Raw genomic sequence first — 27,269 nt, forward strand, 5'->3', positions numbered from 1 at the left:
GTGTATATGCATATGGCTCCATGAGAGCCTGCAGAAAAGGGGAGAAAGTAGAGGCTGGCAATTAATTTCTCCTTTACCGCTTTAGTTATTTTGGCTACTAGTATATATATATATATATCTCCACCCTTTACACTTCTTAATCTCCATGGCATATTCTCTCATCACCCTTTTCTTTTGGCCAGTTATACATCTATCTCCCCTTTACATTTCTTACTCTTTATTACCAATATCACAAGTTCACAACAGGACAGCTTATATTCCATATTCATTTCCCCTTTCATTTTGCGATTTCCTGCTTGTGAACCAGATAAGCAAGATGGCCCAATGATGTTGGTTTTAGAATGACTTTTTCAGCTATAGAGATTTACAAGTGTTTGATCCTTGCAAATAATAATCTGAACTAATATACTTACAATAGTTAAGGATTTTGTCGGTCCGACTAAGGTGGCTACCACTTGTAAAGGCTGAAGCCTTAGTAGCCAGACGATGGAGAGGGGAAGCCCCTTTTTCATTGACATAATTAACATTTCCATAACAGGTCAATTATACGAAATGCCAACGTAGGATTTGACCAAAGTTTTAGGGAGCATTAGTGTAATTAAGCCTATTATGAAGATCGTACATCAAGACTCTCTCTTTATCAATGTGCAAACGATGGACACAAAGGCGATATCCATCCTTGAATTCAAAGTCTAAAGAACATGAATGTAGGCCCAACTTCCAAAGACAATATTCATATTGATCTGTAAATGCAGCAAAGGTGCATACATATAAGTTCTGTAGTTCAATTTCCAATATGATGTTCTTAAATTTAAGAAAAATACAAGTTAACAAGTACCCAATTATAGCAGGGAAGTAAGCTAGGCTGCTACGAAGAAGGGCATTGCCATGGTTTTGGGACTTTCAATTTTGCACCGACTGAAGCTATATTTCGGTACATCTCTAAAAAGGGTCTATAAGATCACTTGGATCTTAAGTAAGTTTTGTATGCTCCTATAATCCATCTGCACACGTGGCGTTTCTTTATCAAATAGAAATCCTGATCTCAAGTATATATGCATGGCTCGATGAGAGCCTGCAGAAAAGGGGAGAAAGTAGAGAGGCTGGCAATTTCTCCTTTACCGCTTTAGTTATTTTGGCTACTAATATATATATCTCCACCCTTTACACTTCTTAATTTCCACGGAAAATTCTCTCTTCACCCTTTTTATTTGGCCAGTTATATCTATATCTCTCCTTTACACTTCTTACTCTTTATTATTACACTACTACAAAATAATTAAACCGCGACACAAAGTAGACGACGGTGCATCTTAAAACCGTCGTTATGTTTTAAAAGACGACGGTGTGTTTTTAAAACCGTCATGATATATCATCTTATACACTACTAGCGTTAGATTATTTTTAAAAGACGACGCTTGTCACTAACAAACGTCGTCTTTTAAAACACGCTGAACAAAAAAAAGGTCACTTGATTTTTAAAAGATGACGTTTGTTAGTGACAAGCGTCGTCTTTTAAAAATCAAGTGGCCTTTTTTTGTAAAGACGACGGTTTTTTTGAAAGAACTGTCGTCTATTATATGTAAAGATGACGGGTTTTTTTAAAGAACTGTCATCTATTATATGTAAAGACGATGGTTTTTTTTAATAAAAGAGTCGTCTTTTAAAACAAGCTAAATAAAGGCCGCTTAAGTGAATTTGCGCTCGACAAATTTTCAAATTTTCCCCCGTCTTTGAAAACCTTATCTCTCATTAACAAGCATTGTCTTTTAAAATGCGCTAAAAAAAGGCCGCTTAAGTGAATTCGCGCTCGACAAATTTTCATATTTTCCCCTGTCTCTGAAAACCTTATCTCTCCCTCCTTGAAACCCTCATGAGCTCTCTAAAACACCCTCAGGAAACTCTTTACAAAATCATCAAAAAATCGATATCAATGAAGGAGTTGAGAGATTGAGGTCTTCGCAGATCCATAAGATGGAGAGGGAGGTTCTGTGTTTGAGAATCAAAGCTGGTTGAAAGGTTTGATTTGAAAGTCACCTAATCTCTCAATACCCTTCTATATCTTGCTAGTGAATTTGGATTAGCCTCTTTGCGTTTATGGTATATGTTCTTTGTCTCCCTGATTTCAGATTTTCTGTCTCTCTTGATTTGTCTGGTTTGTTTACATATTTTTTTATATTTCTGGTTTCTTTTTAGATTTTCTGATTTGGTTCTCAGGAGATGAGGAGGAAGCTTGCAGATTTATAACTTTTTCTTTTGCAGGTTTTCTATGTGAGTCGTATGTTTTTTTGTTGTTGAAAATTTGTTACCTTCTCTTTTCCCCATCATTTTATTTATATATTTTTCCTTTTGCAGGTTCTCGATAGTCTTTTTTATGCTCATTTTACAAGTTTTCTATGGAAATATGGTCCAATGGTAAAATTTCTCTTCCACCTAATTTTATATGTTTATAATCTTAGCTTTTTTTCTCTCTCTGTCATTTTGATTTATTTACATGGATGATGGAGGAGACTTCAGTTGTGCATCATTTGTATGTTTGGATGAGGAAGGCTTGGATTAGGAGTATGTAGGTCGACTTGTTAGGAAAAGATTGTACTACTTAATTACCATATGTATCAATTGAATATTTATATTTAATTGGTAGGAATTATGTTTGTTGTAGAATAAAAATTGGTTAACTATGTAATAACTATTGAATCTTCAAGTTTTATGAAAGAAACTATTTTTGAGTGTATATATTCATTAATAAAGCATTATGGTTGGTTTTCTAGTTAAAATCGTTGTATAGCATCATATGAAATCAAAAAGAACTAAAATGTAGCAGTTTGGGAACTTATTAGACGACGGTTTTCATAATAAATCATGGTCTTTACAGATAATTAACGACGGTTTTTATAAACCAACCGTTGGCTTTATAGATAATTAACGACGGTTTTTATAAAACAATTGTCGTCTTAACCTACAATCCACGACGGTTTTCATAAAAAACTGTCATCTTAACCTACAATCCACGACGGTTTTTAATAAAACCGTTGTCTTTCCTCCTATAATTAACGATCTTTACCTCTAAACAACGACGATTTTCTTTAAAAATCGTCGTCTTTATAGATAAACAATGACGGTGAAAAGCCGTCGTAGTTTGACACCCAAAAAGATGGCGGTCAATTTAACGACGGTTTTCAAAGCATTACAACGACGGTGGATCCCTGTCGTCTATTTTGTTTTTTGTAGTAGTGTTACCAATATCACAAGTTCACAGCAGGACAGCTATTATTCCATATTCACTTTCCCTTTCATCCTGCGGTTTCCTGCCTGTGGACCAGATAAGCAAGATGGCCCAATGATCTTGGTTTTAGAATGACTTTTTTAGCTATAGATATTTACAAGTGATTGATCCTTGCAAGTTGCAAATAATAATCTGAACTAATATACTTACAATAGTTATAAGGATTTTGTCCGTCCGACTAAGGTGGCTACCCCTTGTAAAGGCTGAAGCCTTAGTAAGTAGCCAGACGACGGAGAGGGGAAGCCCCTTTTTCATTGACATAATTAACCACATCTCCATAACAGGTCAATTATACGAAATGCCAAACCTTTCAAGCACAACACGGACACAAACACAAACGCAAACAGATTGTTAATTAGTATCTGATATCATATCCTGGAAGTGATGAAATTAAGTGCCACTTAATTAATTACCAAATTAAAGTAGTCCCCCAGCAATGGCACAATGCAAGATGGTATCGCCGTGGCTTTCCGAATGACCATCAAGGGGGTTGGGGTTACGGATGTAGATGTAGTGGAGGCATAAGAAGGCATCTTTTTTTACCATAAAGACAGCAGCCAAGAAGAGAGAAGTCTCATTTTCTTGCCCATCGGGCACTGCTATGTAATGCTATGTCACCTGTGGTAGAAGTCATCTCTTCTCTTCTCTCCTCTTCACTTCTCTTCTTGCTACGAGTGGCAACCAATACTGGGGTTTGTGTTCCAATTTACTCTAGTAATTCATCACCATGCCCTATTTCTATACAATTTATTCTAGTAATCTTGTAGAACTTTTACTTCATAAAATATTATATAAATGAAGATTGCATCTCATAACCTCCTTTTTATTTATTAATTCGTAAATAAGATTGAGGGAGGCCCACCCAATCTTCAAAAGTGATGCCCTTGATTATTATAATTATTAAAGGCTAAAGAACATGAACAATTTCTAAAGAAAATATTCATTGATCTGTATATATGCAGCAAGTGCATGGACTCTGTTTGAATTTGGAGAATAAACAATGGAACTTGAAGAGTGCCCAATTATATCAGAGAAGTAAGGCTGCAGCTATCAAGAAGCACATTCCCATGATAGTGTGGGACTTTAATTTTGCATCCATGGAAAAGTTTTTCAGTATACCTCTAACAAGATCATGACTTGGATGTTAGGTATTTCGGTAATCCATCCACACACATGGAGTTTCATTCCGAAATCTAGCTATGATTTTTCTTTATCGAAGACGAATTCCGATCAATCTCTTTAGATTGAGGGGCCTGCAGAATGGAGGAGAACGTAGAGGTTGGCAAATTCTGTCTTAACCCCTTTAATTATTTTATTAATTATATGTCTCTCTAAGTACCCTTTACACTTGTTAATTTCCAATGCAAATTCTCTCTTCCACCCTTTTTCTTTTGGCCAGTTATCTTCCCTTTACACTTCTTACTATCTTTACCAAGAAATTCTAATGACCATTTTTCAAATGGACAAGATGGAGGTCCCAAGTGTTTGATGCTACCATAGCCTTATTACTTGGCTTGCGATTTTCCAAAGAAGAAAAATGTTACTTGTTTGTTCTTTCTTTTTATTTTTTCATTTAACCTATGTATTACTTGATTAAATATGTCCATAGCACCAAATCTTGTTGGATCTTGCCCAAATTGTCCTGCCTATTTACGGGTTGAGTTCTGTTTTCTTAGTACGAAAATATAAAAAAGAAGTACCGAATTAAAAACCTTTTGCAAGTGCATGATGCTCTGACTCTTATTTTTTTGTAGTTACATAAATAAATTCTTAAGGAGGAGCTACCTTGTAACTCCGTTGAGGCACCTTCTTATAAGTAGCCCATAGCAGATCAACATACAGAGGAAACTGCGCCATGGCAAAAAACGTTACAGGCAAGCACGTTACTGCATAAACCGGAAACGCAGCGTATTTGAGCTTGTCTTTAAGCACGAAGAAATGTCCGGCGCTGAAAGAAACCAACATAGAAGCAATGGACACGAACAGCGACGTCAAGCCAAGCAAAAGCTTCCTCGGCAGGTCTTTACCGAAATCCTTCTCTTGGTACCGGGACGTGAGGATGGACAGGAACATCACCATTGACGTGACCGAGAAGCAGAGCGCAACGAGCGAAGCGATGGCAAATGCCTCGAAAGCTGGTTGGTTTTCGAGGGTCGGTTCGCCACTGTCCTGTTTCATGCCACCTGGAACAGTGGTGGAAGTGGCAAAGGCCACGGTGGCAATGAGGGCCGCCACCACAGAGCAGGACTTGGAGGTGCTATTGAGCCATTGGCCTCCGGCCTCGACTTCCTTTGCGTGAGTTTCGGTGAAGATGTCCCTTGCCGTCTTGCTCTGCTTATTGTGGCGGGAAAAGAAGTTTGGTGGCACTGAGGCTTTTACGAACTGCATACACGCATGTATAAGATATTAAATTTGTAAACTGTAATTTAATTATTTTGATTAGACCATGGCACCTCTGTGGGTTGAAATCCTTACCTCGTACCATTTGATTTCCCATTGCATCTGCAATGCAGCTCCAGGAATTAGCCAAGGCTTATGTTCTCCTAACTTTGCTGCTAGATGTAAAGCACTGTTCCCTTTATCATCCACCTTGCAGAGCACACTATCCCTCAAGATATCTCTCTTCAGCAACAAGTTGTACACATGGGGTTGCCTGTTCTCCACAGCCAACAGCACCATATTCTTTTTCTCTGCGTTCATGTCGTGGATGGCCACTGGAAAAAGTTCCAGGATCTTCTCCACCATCTCAATCACCCCATTTTTTGCAGCAATCAGTATTGGTGTTTCCCTAATTTTCATTGCTCTAGGGGTTTTCATCTCTATCGCTTCTGCTGATGATGATGACCCTAGATACATTTCATGAGATATTTAACTTACTGGTTGGCTACAAGCTACAGCCATGTATAATTTGCTAAGCATGGTGGAAAGACATGTGCTGAATTAAAATTATATGTAGAACAGTTACCTTCTGCAATGTTTTCTTTACCATTATTTGCCTTGTTATCTTCCTGTTGGCTATCTTGTAAAGACTCAATCAGAGGAGGAGTTACAATTGCCTGCTCAACGCTTCCGAGGGTCGTTAGGACGTTACCACTATCAACAATTTCATAAGGACTTGTCTCATCATTGTCTCTGCGGGATGGTGCTGCACCCTGCGGATTCATACCACTGTCTTCGTACTCGTACATAACAGCTCTTTTTAATAGTTCATTCATGATCTGAAAAGCCCATTTGTGCTTTTCTTTCTTTTCCCTTGTCTTCCGTATCTCCATAGACCCTTCAAGCATTAAAAGGGAAATGCATCTTACATTATATAAATTATGTCTGCACTGGATGGGTGTAGAATCTGTAGATTAGTCTTAAATAGAGGCATGAGATGATGAAACATACCAAGAGGTTTAGGATTTATAAAAAAAAGTGCCATACCTAATCCAAGAACAATCAGCATTGCCTTTGATATAAGCTTGACAAAATCAAAGCAGGTGCTATAATTAGCAGGAAATGATTGATGCCCACGAGGTCCATCATTTGATTGGGATCCTATATATAAATAAACATATTTTTCATGACCAACTAACAATTTTGTAAGGGTTTTACTTCAGACTAGGCTTGAGCTTGAAGCATATGAAAAAGAGTAGGCCTTTCTTGCCTGTATCTGCTGAATTTTGTCCTCTTCCCAGAATTTTGGTAACTGCAAAATAGTAGCTTGTGTACAGTACTTGAGTCCAGAGCATATAGAATTGAATTCAATATTGAGAAACTTCGACATGGATCTAGCTAGTTTGATAGCACAAATGGTTGCTTCCTTAAACTGACTGATCCTTACAGAAATGCAAGTATAAATTAAAGCCAATCTTGACTAAAATACTTTTGTAGTTTGAATTAAATGGTTTTAATTCACATACCACACAGTTGAACCAATTTCCTGAACACCCGAAAGTAGTTGACGCATGTCTGGTAGTTTTCTGGATATTTGGGATCCTTTTCCTCTTTGAATGTCTTAATTAACCCCTGCTTAAATTGATCCTTTTGTTCCACCTTGAGATCATCAACATATATACCTTCCAACCAGTCATACAGAAGAATTATTACTTTAATACAGAACTGATCGATCGCGATACATGTTAGTTTTCGATCTTATGCATCCCTGCAAATAATACTGTATCTGTACTAATACTTACAGTAGTAAATTATTCTCTTGAATGGCCTAAGGTGGCTACCACTTTTGAAGGCAGAAGGCTTGCTAGCCAGAAGATGGAGAGGGGAATACCCTTCCTCATTGACATAATTCACAAGATCTTCATAGAGGCAAATTATCTGAAATGCCAAATCTGTTAAGCACCACGCAAATTGTTAATTCATTAATTTAATACATCACAGAAGAATATTTATATAAAATCTAGCTCATCAAGAAATAGATCATAAATATATATGTAAGTGATCAAGTGAAGAGCTAATTACCAAAGTAGTCCCCGAGAATTGCGCAATGCAATATGGTTTCACCATCCGTCCTCCTACAATTATTGTAGCGTTTCTTAGGATCATCAAGGGCAGGGGTATAGATGTAGTGGAGGCATAAGAAAGCATCTTTTCTACCATGGAGAGCAGCCAAGAACAGAGGAGTCTCATTATCTTTGTTAAGAACACCGACCAAAGACGGATTATCTTTGGCAATGCACTCACACATTCTCACATTACCCATCGATGCTGCAAGATGGAGAGGGGTATTCCCTCTGCCATTTTTAATTCGAAGCTCCTTTACAGTAACCAATTGTACTAGCTTTTCAACATGTTCTTCTTGGCCGTTGGACACTGCAATGTGCAATGCTGTGTCACCTGTCCTGGTGATCTTTGCCTTGCGAACCTGAGAATTTTGCCTATAAATTTGAACAACTTCTTTCCATTGGCTTTTCATGGTGATTTTGAACAAGTGTTTCTTGAGGCTCTCCTCAGTGTCTAGTTTAGTTATGGTGTTTGTTGTGGTAGAAGCCATTTTGATCTCTTCCTGCTATAATCAACTGGCAACTAAACACTGAAGTTTGTGTTTCTGTTCATATTTGTATTCATTCTTGGCTCTAGCTACTGTATATATAGTACATTGTTAGCTGTTATCAAAAGAAGACTGAAAGCTTGTTTCTCAGAATCTCTAAGTGGGGTCAACAAGACTTGGATCTCAAGTAAGTTTTGTATGCTCTTGTAGAAGGCTTTAATTTCTTTAACAAACAAGAACCGTAATCTTGTCTTCCTTGTACCCAAGGAAATTATTGAGGAAATTTTACATACTCTTCTGTGATACAACAGAGACTATAGCAGAAGGAAAATTAGTTTAGTCTTTACCCTTTTCTTTTGGCCAGTTATCTCTACTCTCCCTTTACACTTCTTTATTCTTCAAGGAAAAGAAAATAAAGTACACCAGTTCCATATATTCTGCTCTTTTCATTTTGGGGGTTACCTGTGGACATTAAAAGCAAGACTGCAAAGCATCTTAAATGATCATTTTGACGGACAGATATCACGACTTGAAACTGATCTGATTTGGAATGACTTTTTTTGCACTACAAGTATTTGATGCTGTTAGAGATTTACCTGATTGACAGATTTCCATGAAGAAAAGGATTGTTTGTTTTTAATACAAGCGATATTCTATTTTGATCTAATCTAAACTACATGGAGGGGGATTCGAACTCGGATACAGAATGGGGAGCACATCCGCTCTAACTAACTTAGCTAAGCCCATGTCTGCCTATAAGATGACCAAAGAGAACAATGAACTAAAAAAAGAGTGACTGCTACAATTCAGTGAAGTTCAATATGTAAACTTTATAGATTGCATATAGGAGAACACTACCTTGTTCTGTAGCCATTGGAATGATCGAAGCAGCAACTTGACACACACAGCACAGCAGCAACTTGACACACACAGCACAGCAGCAACTTGACACACACAGCACAGCTCCTCAATATCGATTTCTGTATATCTCTCTCACAGATGGGGTATGAGTTCTCTAGAGTTGGCTATTCGATATGAGCAGGGACTATGTATTTATATGCATCAGTCGGAACTCCTTGCCCATCAAGGAGTTCTCAACCTCTCCTTATTGCATCAGAATTAGTAGTTCTAATCCACTATGAATTAGGAACCTTAGCAGTCTTGGACTTAAACTGAAACACTTCTCTCCAAGACTTACAAGTCCAGTTATAATTGAATTCCTTAGTCTCCACATAGCTTTGGAACTCTTCGTTGATTAGCAGACCACTTGAGTGAGATTTTTAAGACATAAAAATCTTACATTCTCCCACTTGGTCTATAATCAACAAAAACCATGTTTCAACTACTTTATGGCCATGGAAATCAATTAAACTGTATTCCTAAACAAGCTCTTGGTCAACTATGAAAACAAGCATCGAATTATCAAGGTGCCTTGAATATAAAACATCCAGGACCTTTATAATCACATATACCTATCTGCATAGCCACATAAAGCTTCCGTCAAGATTAGAACACAAGATGAACATGACTTTTCTTTAGAAAATGCTTTATGTCATTACCATCTGTAGTCCACTTCTTTAAGAGATTACAAGATCTCCCTTTCCAAAATAACTCTTTCGTGAGTGAGTATCAAGTGCAATTATTGAAGCTAGCTTGTCTACACTTGATACCAACTGAAATCACTTGTTTAAACAAATTAAACACAGAATCAAATAATAATAATAAGACTGCACTTTAACTGAAAATCAATCAAGGTTCTTAAATAATAATAAATAAATAAAAAGAGATTTTCTATTTAAACCCCACACTTCTCTTAGTTCACCCCATGTTCTAAGTTCACCCCATTTTTTAATTTAAATTTTCATAATTTCTAAGAAAACCCCACTGTCTTCCCAAACTACCCTTAAATACACCCCAAATTTAAACTGAAAAAAATGAGAAATAAAATAGATTTTCTATTTAAACCCCACAATTTTCTTTGTTCCCAGCAGAAAAAAAACACAAACATATGGAACCCTAAACCCTTAGGTATTGTTGAGAGAGAGAGAGAGAGAGAGAGAGAGTTTGTAAACAGGAAGTTGGGGTGTGTGTATAGATATACTAGAGTTAAATATTAAGTTGGATGACCTTTTTTGTCTTTTTACACAATAATAAAACTTACAGCTTAATGATTTAAGTATTGGGGTGAACAAAGAGAAGTGCGGGGTTTAAATAGAAAATCTCAATAAAAATAGGCTACCAAAATGAAGCATAGATTCTAAAACAGACTCCCACTAGTCTTCCCCATCAAAACTGGATACCAATCCCATGCTTCTAACATGTCCATGAAAAACACCATTTGGCAGACCCTTAGTTAACGGATCAGCAATCATGAAATGTGTACCAATATGATCAAGCTCACAAGACCATCACAAGATCAATCTTGAGGTGCTGTTTCTTCATTTTGCAAAACAATATTTGGTAGAACGATATGGTCCTCTTTTTCAATTTCATTAGACTGCATGGTATTGCTGTCTATTAATTCATCAAAATCCAGTGTCCTATCTTCAATGGTTTCACTTTCTTCTTCTATAAAAACTGCTCTCCCAGTTTCAACGAATCTGGTTGTATTATTTGGACAATAAAATCGATATCCCTTCGTCCTCTCTGGATATCCCATGAAAAAACAGCTAGTTGTTCTTGCATCTAGTTTCTTTTCCAAAGGGTTATACAACTTGGCTTCAGCTTTACATCCCCAGACTTTTATATGGTTCAGACTCGGTTTTCTTTTGTTCCAAAGCTCGAAAGGTATTTGATTCACACTCTTAGTTGGTACTCTATTGAGAATATAATTTGCTGTTTTCAAGGCTTCTCCCCAAAGAAAAATAGGAAGATTTGTGCTTGCAATCATGGATCTCATCATATCTTTGAGGGTTCTGTTTCTTCTCTCAGAGACTCCATTTTGTTGTGGAGTTCCAGGGTTTGTATATTGAGCCACAATCCCTTCTTGTTGAAGAAATCTTGCAAAAGGTCCAGGATTTCTTCCAGCTTCATCAAATCTGCCATAAAACTCACCCCCTCTATCCGATCTAACTACTTTGATTTTAAGATCAAGTTGCTTTTCAACTTCTGCTTTAAACACTTTGAACATGTCTAGAGCATTTGATTTTTCTGCTATCAAATACACATATCCAAAACGTGAGAAGTCATCTGTAAAAGTGATAAAGTACTTGAAACCATCATGAGTTTGTGTTGGAAAGGGACCACAAATATCAGTATGAACGAGTTCTAACAGATTGGTACTTTTAATTGCCCCTTTCTTCCTTGCATTTGTGAGTTTTCCTTTTACACAACTAATGCAAATTTCATTCAATTCATCCAAGTCAAGTGGCGGCAGCACATGTTCTTTGCAGAGGGTTCTTATTCTTTCTTTAGAAATGTGACAGAGTCTCTTATGCCATAAGTTAGGTGATTCATTTTTACTTTGTGTTTTGCTGGTGCTTGCAACATTCATAATATGCTCAGATCCTTTGATATTTAAAGAAAACATGCCATTCACAAGAATTCCACTACCAACTGAAATTTTATTCTTCAAAATAGAAAATCCAACATCATTGACTACTAATTCGAACTTGGCTTTAACAAGCCTAGCTACTGACACCAAATTCCTTCTCATGGAAGGTACATAAGCTACTTCAAATAAATCCAAAATAAAACCAGACTCTAACTCAATCTTGACTGCTCCAATGAATTCCACTTGTACTTGGACTCCATTGCCAACGAACACCTTTAGTTCATCCTTGGTTGGCACCCTCTTGGTTATGAACCCCTGCAAGGAATTAGAAACATGTATTGTTGCCCCACTGTCAAGCCACCAGCTATAGTGTGATATATCAATTAAATTAGATTCAAAACAAACTTGGATTTCATTACCTCTAGCCTGCCTCTTTTCCAACCACCTCTTGTACCTGCGACACTCTTTCTTCATGTGTCCAAACTTCTTGCAGAAAAAACACTTAATTCCAGTCACACCTACTGCCCTTGAACCTTTGTCATTGTTCTTGAATTTTCCAGCAGCATTGTTTTCCTTATTCCTTTCCTTGTATCCATCTTTCTTAACAGGTTTCATGTCTTGGACCAGATTGACATGATTGAGAGATTTCTCCTTCTTGATGTTTTGTTCTTCCTGAACACAGATTGCAATTAATTCATTTAGAGACCATGACTCCTTTTGTGCAACATAGGAGCTTTTGATTTGTTTGAAATCTGTAGGCAGTGAGTTGAGTGCAAGGTGAACCAGCATATTGTCATCTATGTTGACTCCATAACCCCTCAGATTCATACCAATATCGATCATATTTAGAATGTGCACCCTAACACATCCATTGCCAGCATATCTCATATCTGTCAGTTTGTTGATCAGGGATCCCATCTCAGCTTTCTCAGATTCCTTAAATTTCAGGCTAATCGACTCTAGGAATTCCTTAGCATTGTTGGAGGGTGGAATACCTCCTCTCACAGTTGGTGACATGGACTTGAGCATGATTAGAATGGCCATCCTATTTGCCTTTTCCCATTTGGCAAAGTAAGACTTTTCCTCTGCAGTTGCTCCTTCAGCAGGCTTTTCTGGAGCTTGCTCTCTTATAGCCAAGTCATAGTCTAGAAATCCCAAAGCCATCTCAAGATCCCTTTTTCCATTTCTTGTAGTTTGATCCATTGAGGGTTTCGATGGTGTTAAGGTTGGTAGAAAAAACTGTAAGAGTTTATTGAAACATACAGATATATAAATCAAAACTGTCCCCAAATAATCTGTACATTATCAATTTACGCCTGTGGGCTGAAAATTGAACATGTTATAGTGATCACCAAAATATTTGATATATGAATTTCTTTCACAGGATAATTTCTCACATCTGTGGATTGAAAGCAATCACTGTTTAATTCATATATCCCATATTTTGCACCACACCACAATGAATCACCATAACCATGATTAACCAACATCTGTGGACAGAAGGTAATCAAGATTACGATGGTCCATTGTGCAAGATTTCTCGATCATCTTTCTTGAATCCGAGATTCTTTAATCAACCAAACCGCTGTAGCTTGCTTGGTTGATCCAAGATTTCTTTGATTCTTGATCGTGAAGCTTTCAAGCATGGATGATAAAAGCCTTATATCTGAAACATATGCTTAACAGATCTATATTAATAGAAGAGTGAAAATAGACACATGCTAGTAAACTTTGAACTCAGATTATTGAAAACATAGTTATGTGTCGTTTCAAAAAATTAAGACTTTGTTAACATGCTTGGTTAAATTGCTTTTAGGTTCTAAAACATGCAACCTAAGCTCTGATACCACATGTAAACTTTATAGATTGCATATAGGAGAACACTACCTTGTTCTGTAGCCATTGGAATGATCGAAGCAGCAACTTGACACACACAGCACAGCTCCTCAATATCGATTTCTGTATATCTCTCTCACAGATGGGGTATGAGTTCTCTAGAGTTGGCTATTCGATATGAGCAGGGACTATGTATTTATATGCATCAGTCGGAACTCCTTGCCCATCAAGGAGTTCTCAACCTCTCCTTATTGCATCAGAATTAGTAGTTCTAATCCACTATGAATTAGGAACCTTAGCAGTCTTGGACTTAAACTGAAACACTTCTCTCCAAGACTTACAAGTCCAGTTATAATTGAATTCCTTAGTCTCCACATAGCTTTGGAACTCTTCGTTGATTAGCAGACCACTTGAGTGAGATTTTTAAGACATAAAAATCTTACACAATACATATTAGTTCAACCACCAAAATTAATACAAAGTAGGCTATTAATTGAAAAATGTCACTCGAGAAAAATTTAATATTGCTAGCATATAAATGAAGCCTCCTCAATCAAAGAGGAGCTACCCTTGTGACTCCGCTCTCGAATGGAACCTTGTTGAAGTTGGCACATATCATATTAAAATACAGAGGAAAGTGGCCTACAGCAAAAATAGCCAGAGGCATGCACGTTATTGCATAAACCGGAAACGCAGCATGTTTGAGCTTATCTTTAAGCATGAAGAAATGTCCTGCACAAAATGAAATCAACATGGAAACCATGGACACGCAGAGCAATGTCAATCCCAGCAAGAGCTTGCTCGGCAGCACTTTTCCAAACTCCTTTTCCTTGTACCGGGACATAAGGATGGAGAGGAAAATGACCATGGATGTGACCGAGGAGCATAGTGCAATGAGCGAAGCAATGGCGAAGATGTCGAAAGCTGGCAAGTTTTCGAGGGTTGGTCTGCCAGTGATCTCTTTGATGCCACCGGGAACGGTGGTAGCAGTTGCAAAGGCGACCGTGGCAATAAGCGCGCCCATGACGGTGCAGGACTCGGAGGCCTTGGTAAGCCATGCCGCTCCGGCTTTCACGAGCTCTTTGTGGGTTTCTTTGAAGATGTCCTTTGCAGTCTTGTTTTTCTTATTGAAGCGGGGAAAGAAGCGTGGTGGCATGGAGGTTTTTACAATCTGCATATATGGTTCAAAGTTTGAGAACAAAAATGTTTACTAGCCATCTAGGTGTGTATTAGGCCTTGTTTGGTGGCTGAGACGGAATTGGACAATAGTCTAACAATTAATTAAGATTATGGGTTAAGTCCTCACCCGATACCATTTGATTTCCCATTGCATTTGGAAGGCAGGCCCATAAATTAGCCAAGGCTGATGGTCTCCCAACCTTGCTGCTAGATGTAACACACTATTCCCTTTATTATCCACTTTGCTGAACATGTGGTCTTTGTTGGGGATATTCTTACTTAGCAAGAGCCGGTACACATGGAGCTGCCTATTCTCCACAGCCACCAGCACTACATTCTTTCTCTCTGCGTTGATGTCACGGATGGCCACCGGAAAAAGCTCGAGGATCTTCTCCACCATCTCAGTCACACCATGTTTTGCAGCAATCAAGAAGGGTGTTTCCCTCTTTGCCAGTGCAAGGGTTTTCTTCTTCTCTCCCACTTCTGCCAATAATCAGGTATTAGGTACAATTTTTTTTAGGGAGATTCACTATTATACACAATATAGGAGCTCAAATTATATAAAAAAAAACCTTATATGAAATGGACTTTAGAAATACACTCAAAGCTCATTTACAACATAACAAAAAGGCTTTTAACTTCTTTTAAATTACAAAACTGCCATTGATTTCTTAAAACAAACTCAACCCCAAAACCTCATAAAAAAGCCCAAAACACGCAATAGGGCATCAAAGTAATTTAATAATCAAAATTAAATTCAATAGGGCCAGCTATCATTTTTTGGGTTTTTTTAGGGTGTGTTTATAGAAATTAAATGGTGTAGGGTTTATTTATAGTTTTAGTGCTAAGAATGGGTATATGACTAAATATCTCTTTTTTTTATCATACCTACACTATAGTGATTGGCAAGCTACAGCTGTTAGTAGAAAAAATTATTGAGTGTATCCGATATAGCACGTGACATACTGATATGGTGTATCAAATTCACACAAATCGTGAGATATATTTTTACCATTATTTGGCTTATTATCATCTTGTGGTTGTGGGGGAGGATTCATAATGGGCTGATTGTTAACGTTAATGCTTCCGAGGGTGACAACTTGGTCACCATATTGATCGACAATTTCATAAGGCCATGTTTCTTGATCATCATTGTCGTTTTTGTGGGATGGCGCTGTCTGTGGATGCATACCATTGTTTTCGTACGCATACATCAAACCACGTTTTAGTAGTTCATTCATGATCTGAATTGACCATTTGTGCCTTTCCTTCATTGCCCTTATCTTTTTTATCTCCTTAGGCCCTGTAAACAATGGATGCATAAGATGAAACATACCAAGATCAGAATTATAAATTAACTTCTTCTTTTTTTTTTTTTTAAAAAGGTGCAATACCCCATCCGAAAAGAATCTGCAATACTGCCTTTAAGAAAAGCTTGACAAACTCAAAGCAGGTGATATAATGTCCGGGCAATGATCGATGTCGTCGTGTTCCATCATTTGATTGGGATCCTATATAAATCAAACTAGATTACTAGAAATAAACACATTTTTCATGAGTCATGACTAATTAAACAGCGAAATTAAGAACTTAAATCATGACTCAGTACTAATTAATACAAAACTTACCTGGATTTCCTCTGTTCAGAGCATTAGGTCCTGCACCTGCAGGGTTCTCTGCATCTGCTGAATTTTTCCGGCTTTCGCCCTTATCGTGTTTGGTAACTACACACAATTTAGAGGGCAATGGATATTGTATAATAGAAGTATATAATATATGGTAGCTTGACCTTAAATCAGTTGATTTGATTATAAATTCACATACCAAGAACTTGAGCCATATGCCACAACAACCGAATAAAGTTGATGCACGTTTGATAGTTCTCTAGATATATGGGATCCTTTTCATCTTTGAATGTCTTGATCTTTCTCTGATCGTCATCCCAGTGACCCGGTCGTTCCGCCCTTTTGAGCTGATCAACATTTATATCTTCCAAATAACCATAAACAATTAAGAAAAATCTCAATGCTTTTGCCATTGATATTATTCTGTTGTAATAGTTATATAATTATGTTACAGTTATACTTACAGTAGTAAATGATTTGGTCCCACGGCCCAAGCCGGCTGCCACTTGCGAAGGCATAAGGTTTACTTGCAAGAAGATGGAGAGGGGAGTTTCCTTCCTCGTTTACATAAAAACTTAGTTCTTCATACAGGTCAATTATCTGAAATGCCAAATCTGTCAATCACAGAAAAAACACAATTAGTACTCTCAATTTTCAAGTGTGCTAGTGATCAAACAAATTGATTTTAAGTATGCCAATTAGTTAATTACCAAAGTAGTCCCGAGCAATTGCGCAATGCAAGATTGTATTGCCGTCCTTCCTCCTACAATATTTGTAGCGCTGCTGATCATCATGAAGGCTGCAAACGTAGTGCAGGCACAAGAAGGCAGCTTTTTTACCATGCAGAGCAGCCAAGAAGAGAGGGGTCTCGTTTTCTTTGTTGAAAGCATAAACCAACAAGGGATGATGCTTGGCAATGCACTCACACATTCTCACATTCCCCATGGCTGCTGCAATGTGGAGAGGGGTGTTTCCCCGCTCATTTCGAAGTTGCAGCTCGTTTGTGGAGATGAGTTTTACTAGCTCCTCAACATGCTCTTCTTGGCCATCGGACACCGCTACGTGTAGTGCTGTGTCACCTGACTCTGTGATCTTTGCCTCGCGAGCCCGAGGGTCTAGCCTATAGATTGCAACAACTTCTTTCCATTGGCTAGTTATGGTGATTTTGAACAAATATGTCTGCATGTTCTCCATGTTCTCTGTGTCCGTAGAGCTGCTGCTCATGGTAGAAATCATTTCTTCTCCTCTTTTTTCTACTTAATTAAGTGGAAATTATATTGATAGGGACGTTTGTGTTCATATTTATACAACATTAAGAAATAAAGACTGAAATGAAGAAGAGTATTTTAGTAACTTGGATCTTTAAGTAAGAATAACCCTAATCTCATCTTTCTTTAACAAGAGAAAAAGGAGGGAATCATGTTCTTGTGTGATACTTAGAAACAGGCCATATATAGTAAGACTCTCTGATGTCTACCCTTTACACTGTTTAAATTACATGCCAAATCGTCCCTTTATTTCTTTGGGTAACCCTTTACACTTTGTCCTTTAATCTTCTATCAGAACACATGAATTTGATTTCGGAATGACTTTTTTTACACTGCAAGTATTTGATGCGGCCAGAGATTTTACTTGATTTTTACAGTTTTCCTAGAAGAATAGTATTGCTAGGTCAAAGGAAAAACACACAACCAAATTCCAAAAGAAAGATAACAATATAAAGGCTTGTATCAAAAGAAATGATATAAAGGAACAGATGGACAAGCAGAAAAAACAGAAAAACAGAAGGTAGATCCATGTCTCACTTGGCCTTTTGTAATTACTGGTTTGAAATTTTCTATAGACATGCTTCTGGCCGCATGCCTTACGCAACTTATCAACTTATCTGCCTTGTGACTTTGTCCGTGAATGATCACGACAGAACCCGAAAACTGTTGAGCAAATTTAGAGTACACAACTCTAATGTAGAGACTTGTTGGAGACAAAACAAGTAAACAATTTACTTGTATTAGACTCACAAAATATTACAACAAGACAACTCTCAAAGGAAAGACAAATTCTTACAAGGACTCTTTCTCTCTTCACTCACACTTCTCACAAGAACTACTAACTCTCTAGCTCACTCTACTTATTCACACTCTTCTTGTTGACACACTTCTTGATTGATTACATTGACAAGCTTCATGCCTATTTATAGAGGTAGCAACCGACTTTGACAAAGGATCTTGTAGTTTCTAGGAATTTTTAGAAGGTTTGGTGTTGCTTACTTTGCTGGACTTCACTTGAGAATTCTAGATTGTTCTAGTTTCAATCTGCCAACTTGCTTACTCCACCGACTTGAGCATTTACTTCAGCTATTGTTTTCTCCTATGTATTATTCTAGATATTTCTAGTGGTATTATCACCTTGTTGTTTACACTTCTAGAACCTTGTAGAGATTGCTCCTCAAAATGGGTTGAGCTGGGGTTGATACTTTAACAAAAACATTATTAGCTAGTACATGTACGTATTCAAATTCAACCACCAAATTTAATGGAATGTAGCATATCAATCAAATATACGTCACTCAAAGAAAAAGTTCATTATCACATAGAAAAGATTAACAGCTGATCTATTTTACTTCATGCTCTAATGAACTCCGCAGGTTCAAGCTTTGCAGGAGAAACAGCAGGATCCTCCACAATAGCAACCAAGTCCTCATCCTCCCCATTCAAATAAGCCTTCAAAAACGCCACAACAATCCCACCCACAGTCTTCCTCATGAGCTCCTTCGGACCCGTCCCATTCTTGCACATACAACCCGAAAGTGCCCCAACCAAGCCGGGTGGGTTGTCATCCAACATGTCCATGTGACCATAGTCTTTGACAACAAAATGCGCACATGGAGGCTTGCACTCATAAAAAAACTCCTTGTGGTTCGCGCCATCTGGAGCGCATGGCTGTGACATGCACGCATTCTTCTTTTCCGGTCCAAGGCCAGTCCCAATTACCGTGACCGGAATTGAGAGGTTGAAAGATTGAGGTTCGTAGGTGAGGATATGGGGCTTGGTTCTGCAATGTTGGTTGGCGCCAGCCACGGGGTCAATGCCTATTAGCACTGAAAATTTGAGGGACAGAGCAGTTTTGGCACGCCCAAGTGCAAGTGCAAATGCTGCTTTGCCGCCTCTGCTGTGACCTGATAGAGCAAATTTGGTGAAGTCTGGTACAACATTTTCAGGTAGCAGTGATTGGAGGCCTTTTGCTAACCAGTTTATGACTTTGGCCCCTGAATCTATTTCTTCAGGTCCAGTTGAAGGCACATATCCGTATAGCTAATCGAAGCACAATATAACGAATTAGTCTCTACTTTGTTGGAGGAGGTTGTGAGCTCAAATCTTGACAGTTGTTAGATTTCAAAATAAAGTAAATAAATCATATTAAAAATGTACACTATTTTAATAGTTAGACAATAGTACCTGAGGTGCAACAGCTATGAATCCATGTGAGGCTATGTGTTGGAGAAGGTCTTGGTAGAAGTAGTTGCGGAGGTAGAAGCCATGGAGGAGCACGATTACGGGGTAAGTGCCGGTTACGGTTGGTGTGACGATTAACAAGGGCTTAGGAGGGGCTGAAGAATCAAAACAGGAAGAGCAAGGTGTCTCCTCTGTAATGCATTTGAAGGGGAAGTTCCCTTTGTCAAAAACAGATGTGGCCAGTAAAGGCTGAGCAGCTGACTTAGATTTTTCCACAAGTGCCATGGGAGGAGCTCAATGGTATGTGAGCCTTTGGCCTTGGTTGTTTCTTATAGCAATGCTTATGGTTGCCAAACTTGGCACAAAAGTTAAATTTGACAAAATAACAAGAAGCCAAAAGAAAAGGAAAATGAAAGTATATAAACTTGTATACAACAATGCTATCCCCAAGCCCAACCAATCAAGTTTGGCCACACATAATAAGACTTTCACACGACGGAGTGTAATTGGATGAAAATAGCAAAACAATGTCATTTCGTAACATGCAACTCCATCTCAAAGGAGAAGTTCTAGGAACACATGGAAAATGCAACTCTTTTAAAAAAATAGGTCCATTTAACCAGACCAAGTTTCAATGGCAGCTAGCAGAGGTCCGATCAAAAGTGGGCCTACTATGACAAGTTTCACGGTACTATTTCAAGCGGTCTAAATCTAAATGGGCCTACTAGGACAAGTTTCACAGAACTATTTCGAGCGGTCCAAATCTAAAGTGGGCCTAACAAGCCAAGGATTTTAGTACTGCTCTTGTCACCTTGTGTGCCTTGCGTGACAGGCTGTGTTTTATAGTTTTTTATTTTTTTTGGTCGTATGTGCTTTATAGTTTAGTCCCATCTCAAGTGGTGTTATTGTTTGAATTATTTTTTTTCACAATAAAAAAAACTATCAAATAATCTGCACAGAAGATATTGAGAACAAGTAAAGGAAAGTAGTCAGATAAGTAATTAAATAAATTATTTCTTTTAAAAGATTTTTTTTTAAAACTCAAAATAGCGGAGAAAGCATTGATGGGCCTTGAGGTTAATGCCCAACCCTATACAAGCCTCTTGTATAGCTTTTCTATTTGAGCCCAATAACTATCCAAGCCTCTATTTTTCCTTTGACAAACGGATATAGTAAACTACTGTACCCGAAGGGAGATTGAACTCGAGTGCAATTGAGCATGCACATTTTCTCGGCCAAATTGCTTAATCTATATTTGCCAAGTTCACCCCCACATAATTATTTTAACATTAAAACTCACACAATGATTTATAATTTTTTTTAATAGGAAATTTAAAGCAAACAGATCTAAAGAATTGATGAGAAGGGAACCCAAAAAAAATTTATAGATGGGAAAGGCACATAATAATTCGAATAATAAAATAGTGGGGCAATTGGGCCATTTACAAAGTATATGCTGACCAAGATTTCTCACATATTCCCACTTTCATATCGCCCCCCCAAGCAACTACCGACTTCCTTCACCACAAAGGTACACGCGACGCGAGACACATCCAGAACCTCCACGTCCCCACGTGTCACTACCAAACTCAAAACGCGAATTCCCGCACGTGTGCGAGATTTATCCGGAAGTCTCTAAACGGCACCCCTTGTAACCTCCTAAACCCCGCTGGCATTTCGACTTATTTACACCCCACGCCCCTCCCTTCCACTCTTCGCATCCAAAACTCCTCACTTTCCCTCACTTTTCTGTAAAGAATCCCGAGAAACAAACAGGAGAGGTCGCTAAGGATTTCAAGTTCATAGCAAGATGTGGAACCAAGCGTACCGGAAGACTGACGTGGAGGCCGGAGGAGGACCGAGGCCGCTCTACCCGATGATGCTGGAGAGCCCCGAGCTCCGGTGGTCCTTCATTCGCAAAATCTACTCGATCATAGCCATCCAATTGCTCGTCACCATCGCCGTCGCCGCCACCGTCGTTTCGTACCGGCCCGTCGCTCATTTCTTTGTCAGCACCAGTGCCGGCCTTGCCCTCTACATCGTCCTCATCATCTTGCCCTTCATCGGTACGCTTTGTGTTTCAGTAAAGTTGATTTTTTTATTTTATTTTTTTGTGTGAATTCATTTTGAAATTTAGGGTTTTGATTTGTTATTTGGCGGCAGTGCTGTGCCCGTTGTACTATTACCACCAGAAGCACCCGGTCAATTACCTTCTGCTTGGAGTTTTCACCATCTCTCTTGCCTTTATAGTCGGCTTGACCTGTGCGTTTACTAGCGGTCAGTGCTCATAATCTTTTCCTTCGGTGATTGGGTTTGGTTTATATTTCGCTGCATTCTAGTGATTGATTATGAGAAACATTTAATTTTGATGTTTGAACCTCAGGAAATATATGTTTTTTGTAATGCTTAAACCCCAGAAGAAAATTAAACAACCACTAATCTAGGCCTGGAAATATATATTCGGATGATTTAATTCAAGACATACTTAGAATATAATTTTTTGGGGATAGCTGGTTGAATGGGATGGGACCAATAGTTTAAGGAGTTTAATCCAATTGGCTGACAACAACAACATTGTGAATTTTCTGTAATTTGTTCAACTGTGTAAACAGGGAAGGTCATTTTGGAGTCTGTGATTCTGACGGCTGTGGTTGTGCTTGGTCTCACCTTATATACATTTTGGGCTGCAAAGAGAGGCCATGATTTCAACTTCTTGGGACCCTTTTTGTCTGGAGCTATACTGGTCCTAATTGTCTTTGCTTTGATTCAGGTATATGTCATGCTTGTTTGATTGAACCTTCTTGCTCTTGTGAATTCAATGTGCCTTGATTCTATTTGGGTAATTTTTATTTGTTTTTAAACTGTTGGGTTCCTTTTGTTCTTCATATCTGGTTGCAGGTTTTCTTCCCGCTTGGTAAGATCTCTGTGATGATATATGGGTGCTTGGCTTCGATCATATTTTGTGGCTACATTGTGTATGACACTGACAATCTGATTAAACGCTACTCTTACGACGAGTATATTTGGGCTGCGGTGTCCTTGTATCTGGATATCATCAACCTCTTCCTCGCTCTGCTCACTGTTTTCAGAGCTGCTGATAGTTGAGAACTTGGCTGCTTAATGTTTGTTCCCCCATGTAATTATCATCGACGTCGTTATGGTTTAGGAACAATTGTGAATGTCTTAAAATAACTAAACTCTTTATCATTTTACACTGATGAATAGTTGATTTTCATGGAAGATTTTTTGTGCCTGGGAGTATATATGTGTTTGATTGGTTCATTATTTCCATTGAACCAGATTACTGTTTATTCAAATCCACTCAATGTTGCTTTTAGATTTTGGCCAAGTCCAATGTCAAAGGTGAATGTCTAGTGTGGCTTCCTTTTTGACATTGATGGGTTGCTCTACTTTGGATTTTCAGACCAATGCACTTGAGATCGTTGGGGTGTATACTTTAAGTTGAACAGAAACCTATGTTTTGTCACCTAGCTTTAACATTGTTGCTTTTCAGAAACCATGGCAACTAGTTTAGAGTCTATTTTCATTTTCTTTTCTTCCTTTTTTTCCCTCCCGCTTCTTCTATTTGGGGATCAACAAAACTTTTAAAGCAAGTGGGTTGGTCAAAAGTGTAGGCTGAGTAGGAGGAGCCCTGGTTTGAGGCGCCTAAACTCTCAAAAATTGGAGAAATTATAGACTGACAGACTGACGGGGAAAATTAGAGAAATTATAGAATACTACCGTGTATGAAAAAATTGTAGAATAATATGGAGAAATTATAGAATATTATTGTGGTTAAAGAAATTATAAAATACTACGGTCGTATAAATACTATTGTTGGACAATACAGTCTAACTATAACATATATTTCCATAAGCAGGTCACGTCCTTTGAATTGAATTCAAAAGTGCAGTGCTTTTGCTCAGGACCTTCTACTACATCTCCCTATTTATACGAACAGAAGATTAAATGCCTGCTTTGGAACATAAACCAGAGGCCCTAATTAATGCCTGTTCTTCCTCTCGGCGACAATAGACAGCAGCCTTGAAACTCCATGCGTCCACACGTCATGCTCTCTCTGGTTCTTACACTCGAACTCTACGACCCCTCGTGCCTCTGTTTTCAGCCCAAAGTAACGACGCTGCTCTCCATCGTCGAACAAGTGTCTTCCTGGCCATGCAGACATGTTCTTGCAGACCTCCAACACAACATCTGCGCACCCAATAGAAAAGTTTATGTTATAAATCTTAGTCAAAATGTTGTCACGACTCACTAGGGGTGTCACGAGTTGGGTTGGTTCGGTTTTAGTCTCAATCTGTAACTCAACTCTCTTGTCATCGAGTCGTACTGAAATTGTCCCCACCCCTAGCTGTCACATTAGGTGTGCCAAGTAGTAAAATAGGCTTACTCTTTTTCTTCTTGGTGAAAGTTCCTGCAACGTGTTTGCTCTTCATTTTTAGCATCACCTGGCCTGTTCGGTGAATATAAACAGACACTATTTTCCAGTGCAGATCGCCTACAAAATGCAAACCATATAATTCAATATTTCAACTTCGGGTACTAAAATTTGTGTTTTTTTGTTTTGAGGGTCAAGTCAAGTTATGGTTGAGAGTTTGACCTTTTCTTGTGCGTTTGAGGAGCTCAGTGCCCCTAGCAAGGAGGTCTTGGTTAGAGACCCCAAGAAAGGTAGTGTCTAGAGGAGAAGGGACAACTAGCTCATCACTAAAGCTGCCATTGCGTTCACCATTATTAGCTTTTCCGCAGACTCCGATTCCCATCCCCTTTTCCACTGGTATCACTGCTGCTATGTTCCACACCTCCTTCATTGCCCTTGCCTTTAGGGTCGCTGCCCCTCTTAAAGCTGCAATCACAGGACACAGATTTCATTTAAAGTACCATTATTGAAGTCTAATTAAACATTGGGTGCTCAAGAAAAATTACATGGTTTTCAATTTTATTACAACCTTAGAAAGAAAATAACAATCATTCATTAAATAGGGTATGTCACAAAATTTGAGTGATTTTTTTTTTTTAATATAAGCATTAGTCTAAACTACACTAAATGAATATAAATTACGGAAATGAAATTCAAACTTGGGTGCAATACGGTGGATAGATTGTCTAGCCAAATGACCTAACTCACGTTTGTAAATTTGAGTAATATTAGAGGCATCATATTTTTAGATGATACCATGTTGATACGGTACATCAATTATTATGACTAGTTGCTAATTAACACATCGCCTAGTTTAGTAATGTGGTCTAAAAATGTAGAATCTTTAGTAAAATTTGGGCAAGATTTTGTCTAGTAATTTATCTAGCAAGAATTGGTACCTGTGGCAGCGGCAGCTGTGAGAGTGGTAATGTCGTCGTGAGAACGAACATTAACAGCAGAGCTAACCACAGAAGTGAGATGGTCATGCTCAGCTCCCATGGCTTCTGCAGCCTCAGCACATTGAGCAGCTACAAGCGTGGCAGCAGATGCCACAGCCATGTCTGTCTTGGCTGCTTGTTCGTTCTTTCTTGACGCTGAAGAAGCCGCTGTGGCTGCAGCAATGGTGGCCACAGCAGCAGCCACCGCGGCAACTGAAACAGCTGCGTGGACCTGTGCATTGTGGACTCTTGTCTCCTCCTTTTTCTTCTCTTTTCTCTCTTTCAGCCACCTCCCCACAGTCTTGGCCCCGCCAGCAGCAGGGGTATTGGTTGCATTTCCGGCACTGCCGCGGCTGCCGTTGAATAGGTTGTGGATGCTGTTGTGGGTTCGAAAGTACTGCGTTCACAAACACAACTCCATCATGATCAAGCAAAAAAAAAGGGTATCTACAAAACTTATGTTATAATTTAAAGAAAATTCTACCTGATTAATGGTACAAATTGAGTTGTGACAACATGACATGCTAGGAGAAAATTTTCCATAAAAAGAATCCATGAATTTTAAAAGGAGTTGATCATTCAAAAGCACCAAGAACTTGGCAGATCAAATGTCATGCTCTATTTGTTGTAGTTTTTTTGTGTTTTGGGCTGAAGGGTGAGTTTTGTTGGGATGTAGTGATGAGCTCTGCAAGCTTAGAATCAGTGCCGGGTTGCTTACAAGCAGCAAATTACTAAAACAAGCAAAGGTGCAGAGAAACAAGACAAGGCAAGAGCTGAAGTTACCAACTTAAGCATATCTCTGGTTTGGTCTATTTTACACTCCACCCTTCTTTTCATTTCAAGAGACCCAATTTGATGCTCAGCTGCTGTCAGCTCATCTTGATTCTTGATGTCTGAGCTCTAGGCAGAGCCTAGACTGGTGCCAAGCTAACTGGCATCCATGTTTTGTCCGTACCCTTTTCTTTTTTAATTCATTTTCTCTTTTGGTTTAGTTATTTTGACTTGAAGAAAATAAGGCTGGGTTGATAAGACATCCAAAACAGATTTTTAAGGAAATAATAAAAGTTTCTTCTATCTTGAAAGGAGAGAAAAGAAAAAAAGAGAAAAGCATCACCTGCATTTTTCTGTGCCTATAAAACATTAATGCAATAAAATAACACAGAGATTACTGAGTAAAAGGACAGAGATGTATGATCAGATGGTGTGTGGGTGACAGAGGAAAACAGAGAAAGCTGAGGGGCATCGTCACATTGGTCTCCTTGTTTGTTTTTCTTCTTGGACAAGAATTGTGGAAATTTAGACCAAATACCATTAAAATAAGGCTACGACTCTGAAGAAACAGAGAGGAAGAAGAAGAAGACCTTAACGACGTCGTCGTATTCCTCAGAGGGAGAAACTGGAGGGCTATCTGTCTCTGTTAGAGAACCACCAGCGTTCAAAGGTCCACTGCTGTGCGAGAGCCTGCCTGATGTTAATGGAGACACGTCCTGCAAAACCCACAAAAACCCAGAAGAACTTTAAGCCAAAAAGTAAATAAAAACAAGAAAGTAAGAAACTTGAACAAATATGAAAGAAACACAAGCACACCTCTCTCATGGACTGAGACATAATGCGATCAAGCACAAGCTGAGAAGTTACAGAGGAAGCAAAGTAAAACTGATGTCCAGAGAGAACAGGAAGCTCCTCTGACTCTCCAGCAATGTCTTCAGGTATAGTGGAAGTGGTGGTTGCGGTGTTGCATGAAGAAGAGCTGTTTGAAGAAGACTTGGAAGAAGCCATGCACGAAGGAGGCAGAGGAAGAGGAGGATGAGACAGAGCTTTGGAGACTTCAAGAGCAGAGGCACTCCAAGACCTTGACAGAAACTCCATTGGAGCTCTTGGGCTTTTGGGCAGGTGGTCAAGGTTGACTGGGTTCTGCTCAGTCCGGCGAGTGTTTAGCATTGGCAGTGTCTCTTCCATGAGAGTGAAATATTGTCTAGAGAGAGAGAGAGGGGTGAGTTTTGAATTTGGTAAAGGGTTTGTGGGTTTTGGGATC

The 27,269-nt window shown here is 38.6% G+C and overlaps 6 protein-coding genes across 7 annotated transcripts; 1 reads left to right on the top strand and 5 right to left on the bottom strand.

Annotated features, from left to right (window-relative positions):
* Positions 1-4,965: 4,965 nt before the first annotated feature.
* LOC110763416 (uncharacterized) lies at positions 4,966-8,433 on the bottom strand. Of its 2 annotated transcripts, none has more exons than XM_088245080.1 (8): positions 7,748-8,433; positions 7,468-7,617; positions 7,192-7,347; positions 6,936-7,004; positions 6,713-6,826; positions 6,252-6,563; positions 5,762-6,132; positions 4,966-5,668 (listed from the first exon to the last, which is right to left on the bottom strand). In XM_088245080.1, the coding sequence occupies exons 1-8, from the start codon at positions 8,277-8,279 to the stop codon at positions 5,057-5,059; spliced, it is 2,316 nt and encodes a 771-aa protein (XP_088101206.1). In that variant the 5' UTR covers positions 8,280-8,433; the 3' UTR covers positions 4,966-5,056. The 2 variants fall into 2 exon arrangements, with proteins under 2 accessions (XP_088101206.1, XP_021821894.1); XM_021966202.2 differs by having other exon boundaries at positions 4,967-5,668; positions 6,936-6,977; positions 7,748-8,430.
* A 3,418-nt stretch (positions 8,434-11,851) lies between these two features.
* LOC148292699 (uncharacterized) lies at positions 11,852-13,004 on the bottom strand. Its single transcript, XM_088246381.1, has 2 exons — positions 12,189-13,004; positions 11,852-12,084 (listed from the first exon to the last, which is right to left on the bottom strand). The coding sequence occupies exons 1-2, from the start codon at positions 12,970-12,972 to the stop codon at positions 12,050-12,052; spliced, it is 819 nt and encodes a 272-aa protein (XP_088102507.1). The 5' UTR covers positions 12,973-13,004; the 3' UTR covers positions 11,852-12,049.
* A 618-nt stretch (positions 13,005-13,622) lies between these two features.
* On the bottom strand, positions 13,623-18,851 carry LOC110763458 (uncharacterized). Its single transcript, XM_088245081.1, has 8 exons — positions 17,120-18,851; positions 16,874-17,023; positions 16,609-16,773; positions 16,413-16,508; positions 16,179-16,295; positions 15,797-16,087; positions 14,912-15,267; positions 13,623-14,776 (listed from the first exon to the last, which is right to left on the bottom strand). The coding sequence occupies exons 1-8, from the start codon at positions 17,643-17,645 to the stop codon at positions 14,159-14,161; spliced, it is 2,319 nt and encodes a 772-aa protein (XP_088101207.1). The 5' UTR covers positions 17,646-18,851; the 3' UTR covers positions 13,623-14,158.
* Positions 18,852-18,967: 116 nt separating this feature from the next.
* On the bottom strand, positions 18,968-20,221 carry CLH1 (chlorophyllase 1). The gene is made up of 2 exons (XM_021966268.2): positions 19,865-20,221; positions 18,968-19,720 (listed from the first exon to the last, which is right to left on the bottom strand). The coding sequence occupies exons 1-2, from the start codon at positions 20,144-20,146 to the stop codon at positions 19,031-19,033; spliced, it is 972 nt and encodes a 323-aa protein (XP_021821960.1). The 5' UTR covers positions 20,147-20,221; the 3' UTR covers positions 18,968-19,030.
* Positions 20,222-21,511: 1,290 nt separating this feature from the next.
* On the top strand, positions 21,512-23,101 carry LOC110763495 (protein LIFEGUARD 4). The gene is made up of 4 exons (XM_021966297.2): positions 21,512-21,927; positions 22,025-22,138; positions 22,474-22,631; positions 22,760-23,101. Exons 1-4 carry the CDS (start codon positions 21,672-21,674, stop codon positions 22,964-22,966), a joined length of 735 nt encoding a protein of 244 aa, XP_021821989.1. The 5' UTR covers positions 21,512-21,671; the 3' UTR covers positions 22,967-23,101.
* Positions 23,102-23,656: 555 nt separating this feature from the next.
* FKD1 (FORKED 1) lies at positions 23,657-27,269 on the bottom strand. Its single transcript, XM_021966194.2, has 6 exons — positions 26,822-27,269; positions 26,596-26,721; positions 25,196-25,631; positions 24,480-24,722; positions 24,270-24,377; positions 23,657-24,073 (listed from the first exon to the last, which is right to left on the bottom strand). Exons 1-6 carry the CDS (start codon positions 27,191-27,193, stop codon positions 23,865-23,867), a joined length of 1,494 nt encoding a protein of 497 aa, XP_021821886.1. The 5' UTR covers positions 27,194-27,269; the 3' UTR covers positions 23,657-23,864.

Source organism: Prunus avium, chromosome 8 (genome assembly GCF_965620075.1).
Source record: "Prunus avium chromosome 8, drPruAviu1.hap1.1, whole genome shotgun sequence".
Classification (NCBI taxonomy): Eukaryota; Viridiplantae; Streptophyta; class Magnoliopsida; order Rosales; family Rosaceae; genus Prunus; species Prunus avium.

Coding starts and splice junctions, on each gene's coding strand:
- LOC110763416 (XM_088245080.1), bottom strand. CDS start 8,279: ATGGCTTCTACCACAACAAACACCATAACTAAACTAGACACTGAGGAG. Junction 7,348..7,467: donor CAAGAGAATAATTTACTACT/GTAAGTATTAGT, acceptor ACTGGTTGGAAG/GTATATATGTTGATGATCTC. Junction 6,564..6,712: donor GCTGATTGTTCTTGGATTAG/GTATGGCACTTT, acceptor TAATGCTTGAAG/GGTCTATGGAGATACGGAAG.
- CLH1 (XM_021966268.2), bottom strand. CDS start 20,146: ATGGCACTTGTGGAAAAATCTAAGTCAGCTGCTCAGCCTTTACTGGCC. Junction 19,721..19,864: donor TCATAGCTGTTGCACCTCAG/GTACTATTGTCT, acceptor TGCTTCGATTAG/CTATACGGATATGTGCCTTC.
- LOC148292699 (XM_088246381.1), bottom strand. CDS start 12,972: ATGGATCAAACTACAAGAAATGGAAAAAGGGATCTTGAGATGGCTTTG. Junction 12,085..12,188: donor GGAAAAGAGGCAGGCTAGAG/GTAATGAAATCC, acceptor AATTCCTTGCAG/GGGTTCATAACCAAGAGGGT.
- FKD1 (XM_021966194.2), bottom strand. CDS start 27,193: ATGGAAGAGACACTGCCAATGCTAAACACTCGCCGGACTGAGCAGAAC. Junction 25,632..26,595: donor AATACGACGACGTCGTTAAG/GTCTTCTTCTTC, acceptor TTGTGAACGCAG/TACTTTCGAACCCACAACAG. Junction 24,074..24,269: donor TTTCACCAAGAAGAAAAAGA/GTAAGCCTATTT, acceptor TTGGGTGCGCAG/ATGTTGTGTTGGAGGTCTGC.
- LOC110763458 (XM_088245081.1), bottom strand. CDS start 17,645: ATGATTTCTACCATGAGCAGCAGCTCTACGGACACAGAGAACATGGAG. Junction 16,774..16,873: donor GGACCAAATCATTTACTACT/GTAAGTATAACT, acceptor GTTATTTGGAAG/ATATAAATGTTGATCAGCTC. Junction 14,777..14,911: donor GGGAAATCAAATGGTATCGG/GTGAGGACTTAA, acceptor CCATATATGCAG/ATTGTAAAAACCTCCATGCC.
- LOC110763495 (XM_021966297.2), top strand. CDS start 21,672: ATGTGGAACCAAGCGTACCGGAAGACTGACGTGGAGGCCGGAGGAGGA. Junction 21,928..22,024: donor CATCATCTTGCCCTTCATCG/GTACGCTTTGTG, acceptor ATTTGGCGGCAG/TGCTGTGCCCGTTGTACTAT. Junction 22,139..22,473: donor GACCTGTGCGTTTACTAGCG/GTCAGTGCTCAT, acceptor CTGTGTAAACAG/GGAAGGTCATTTTGGAGTCT.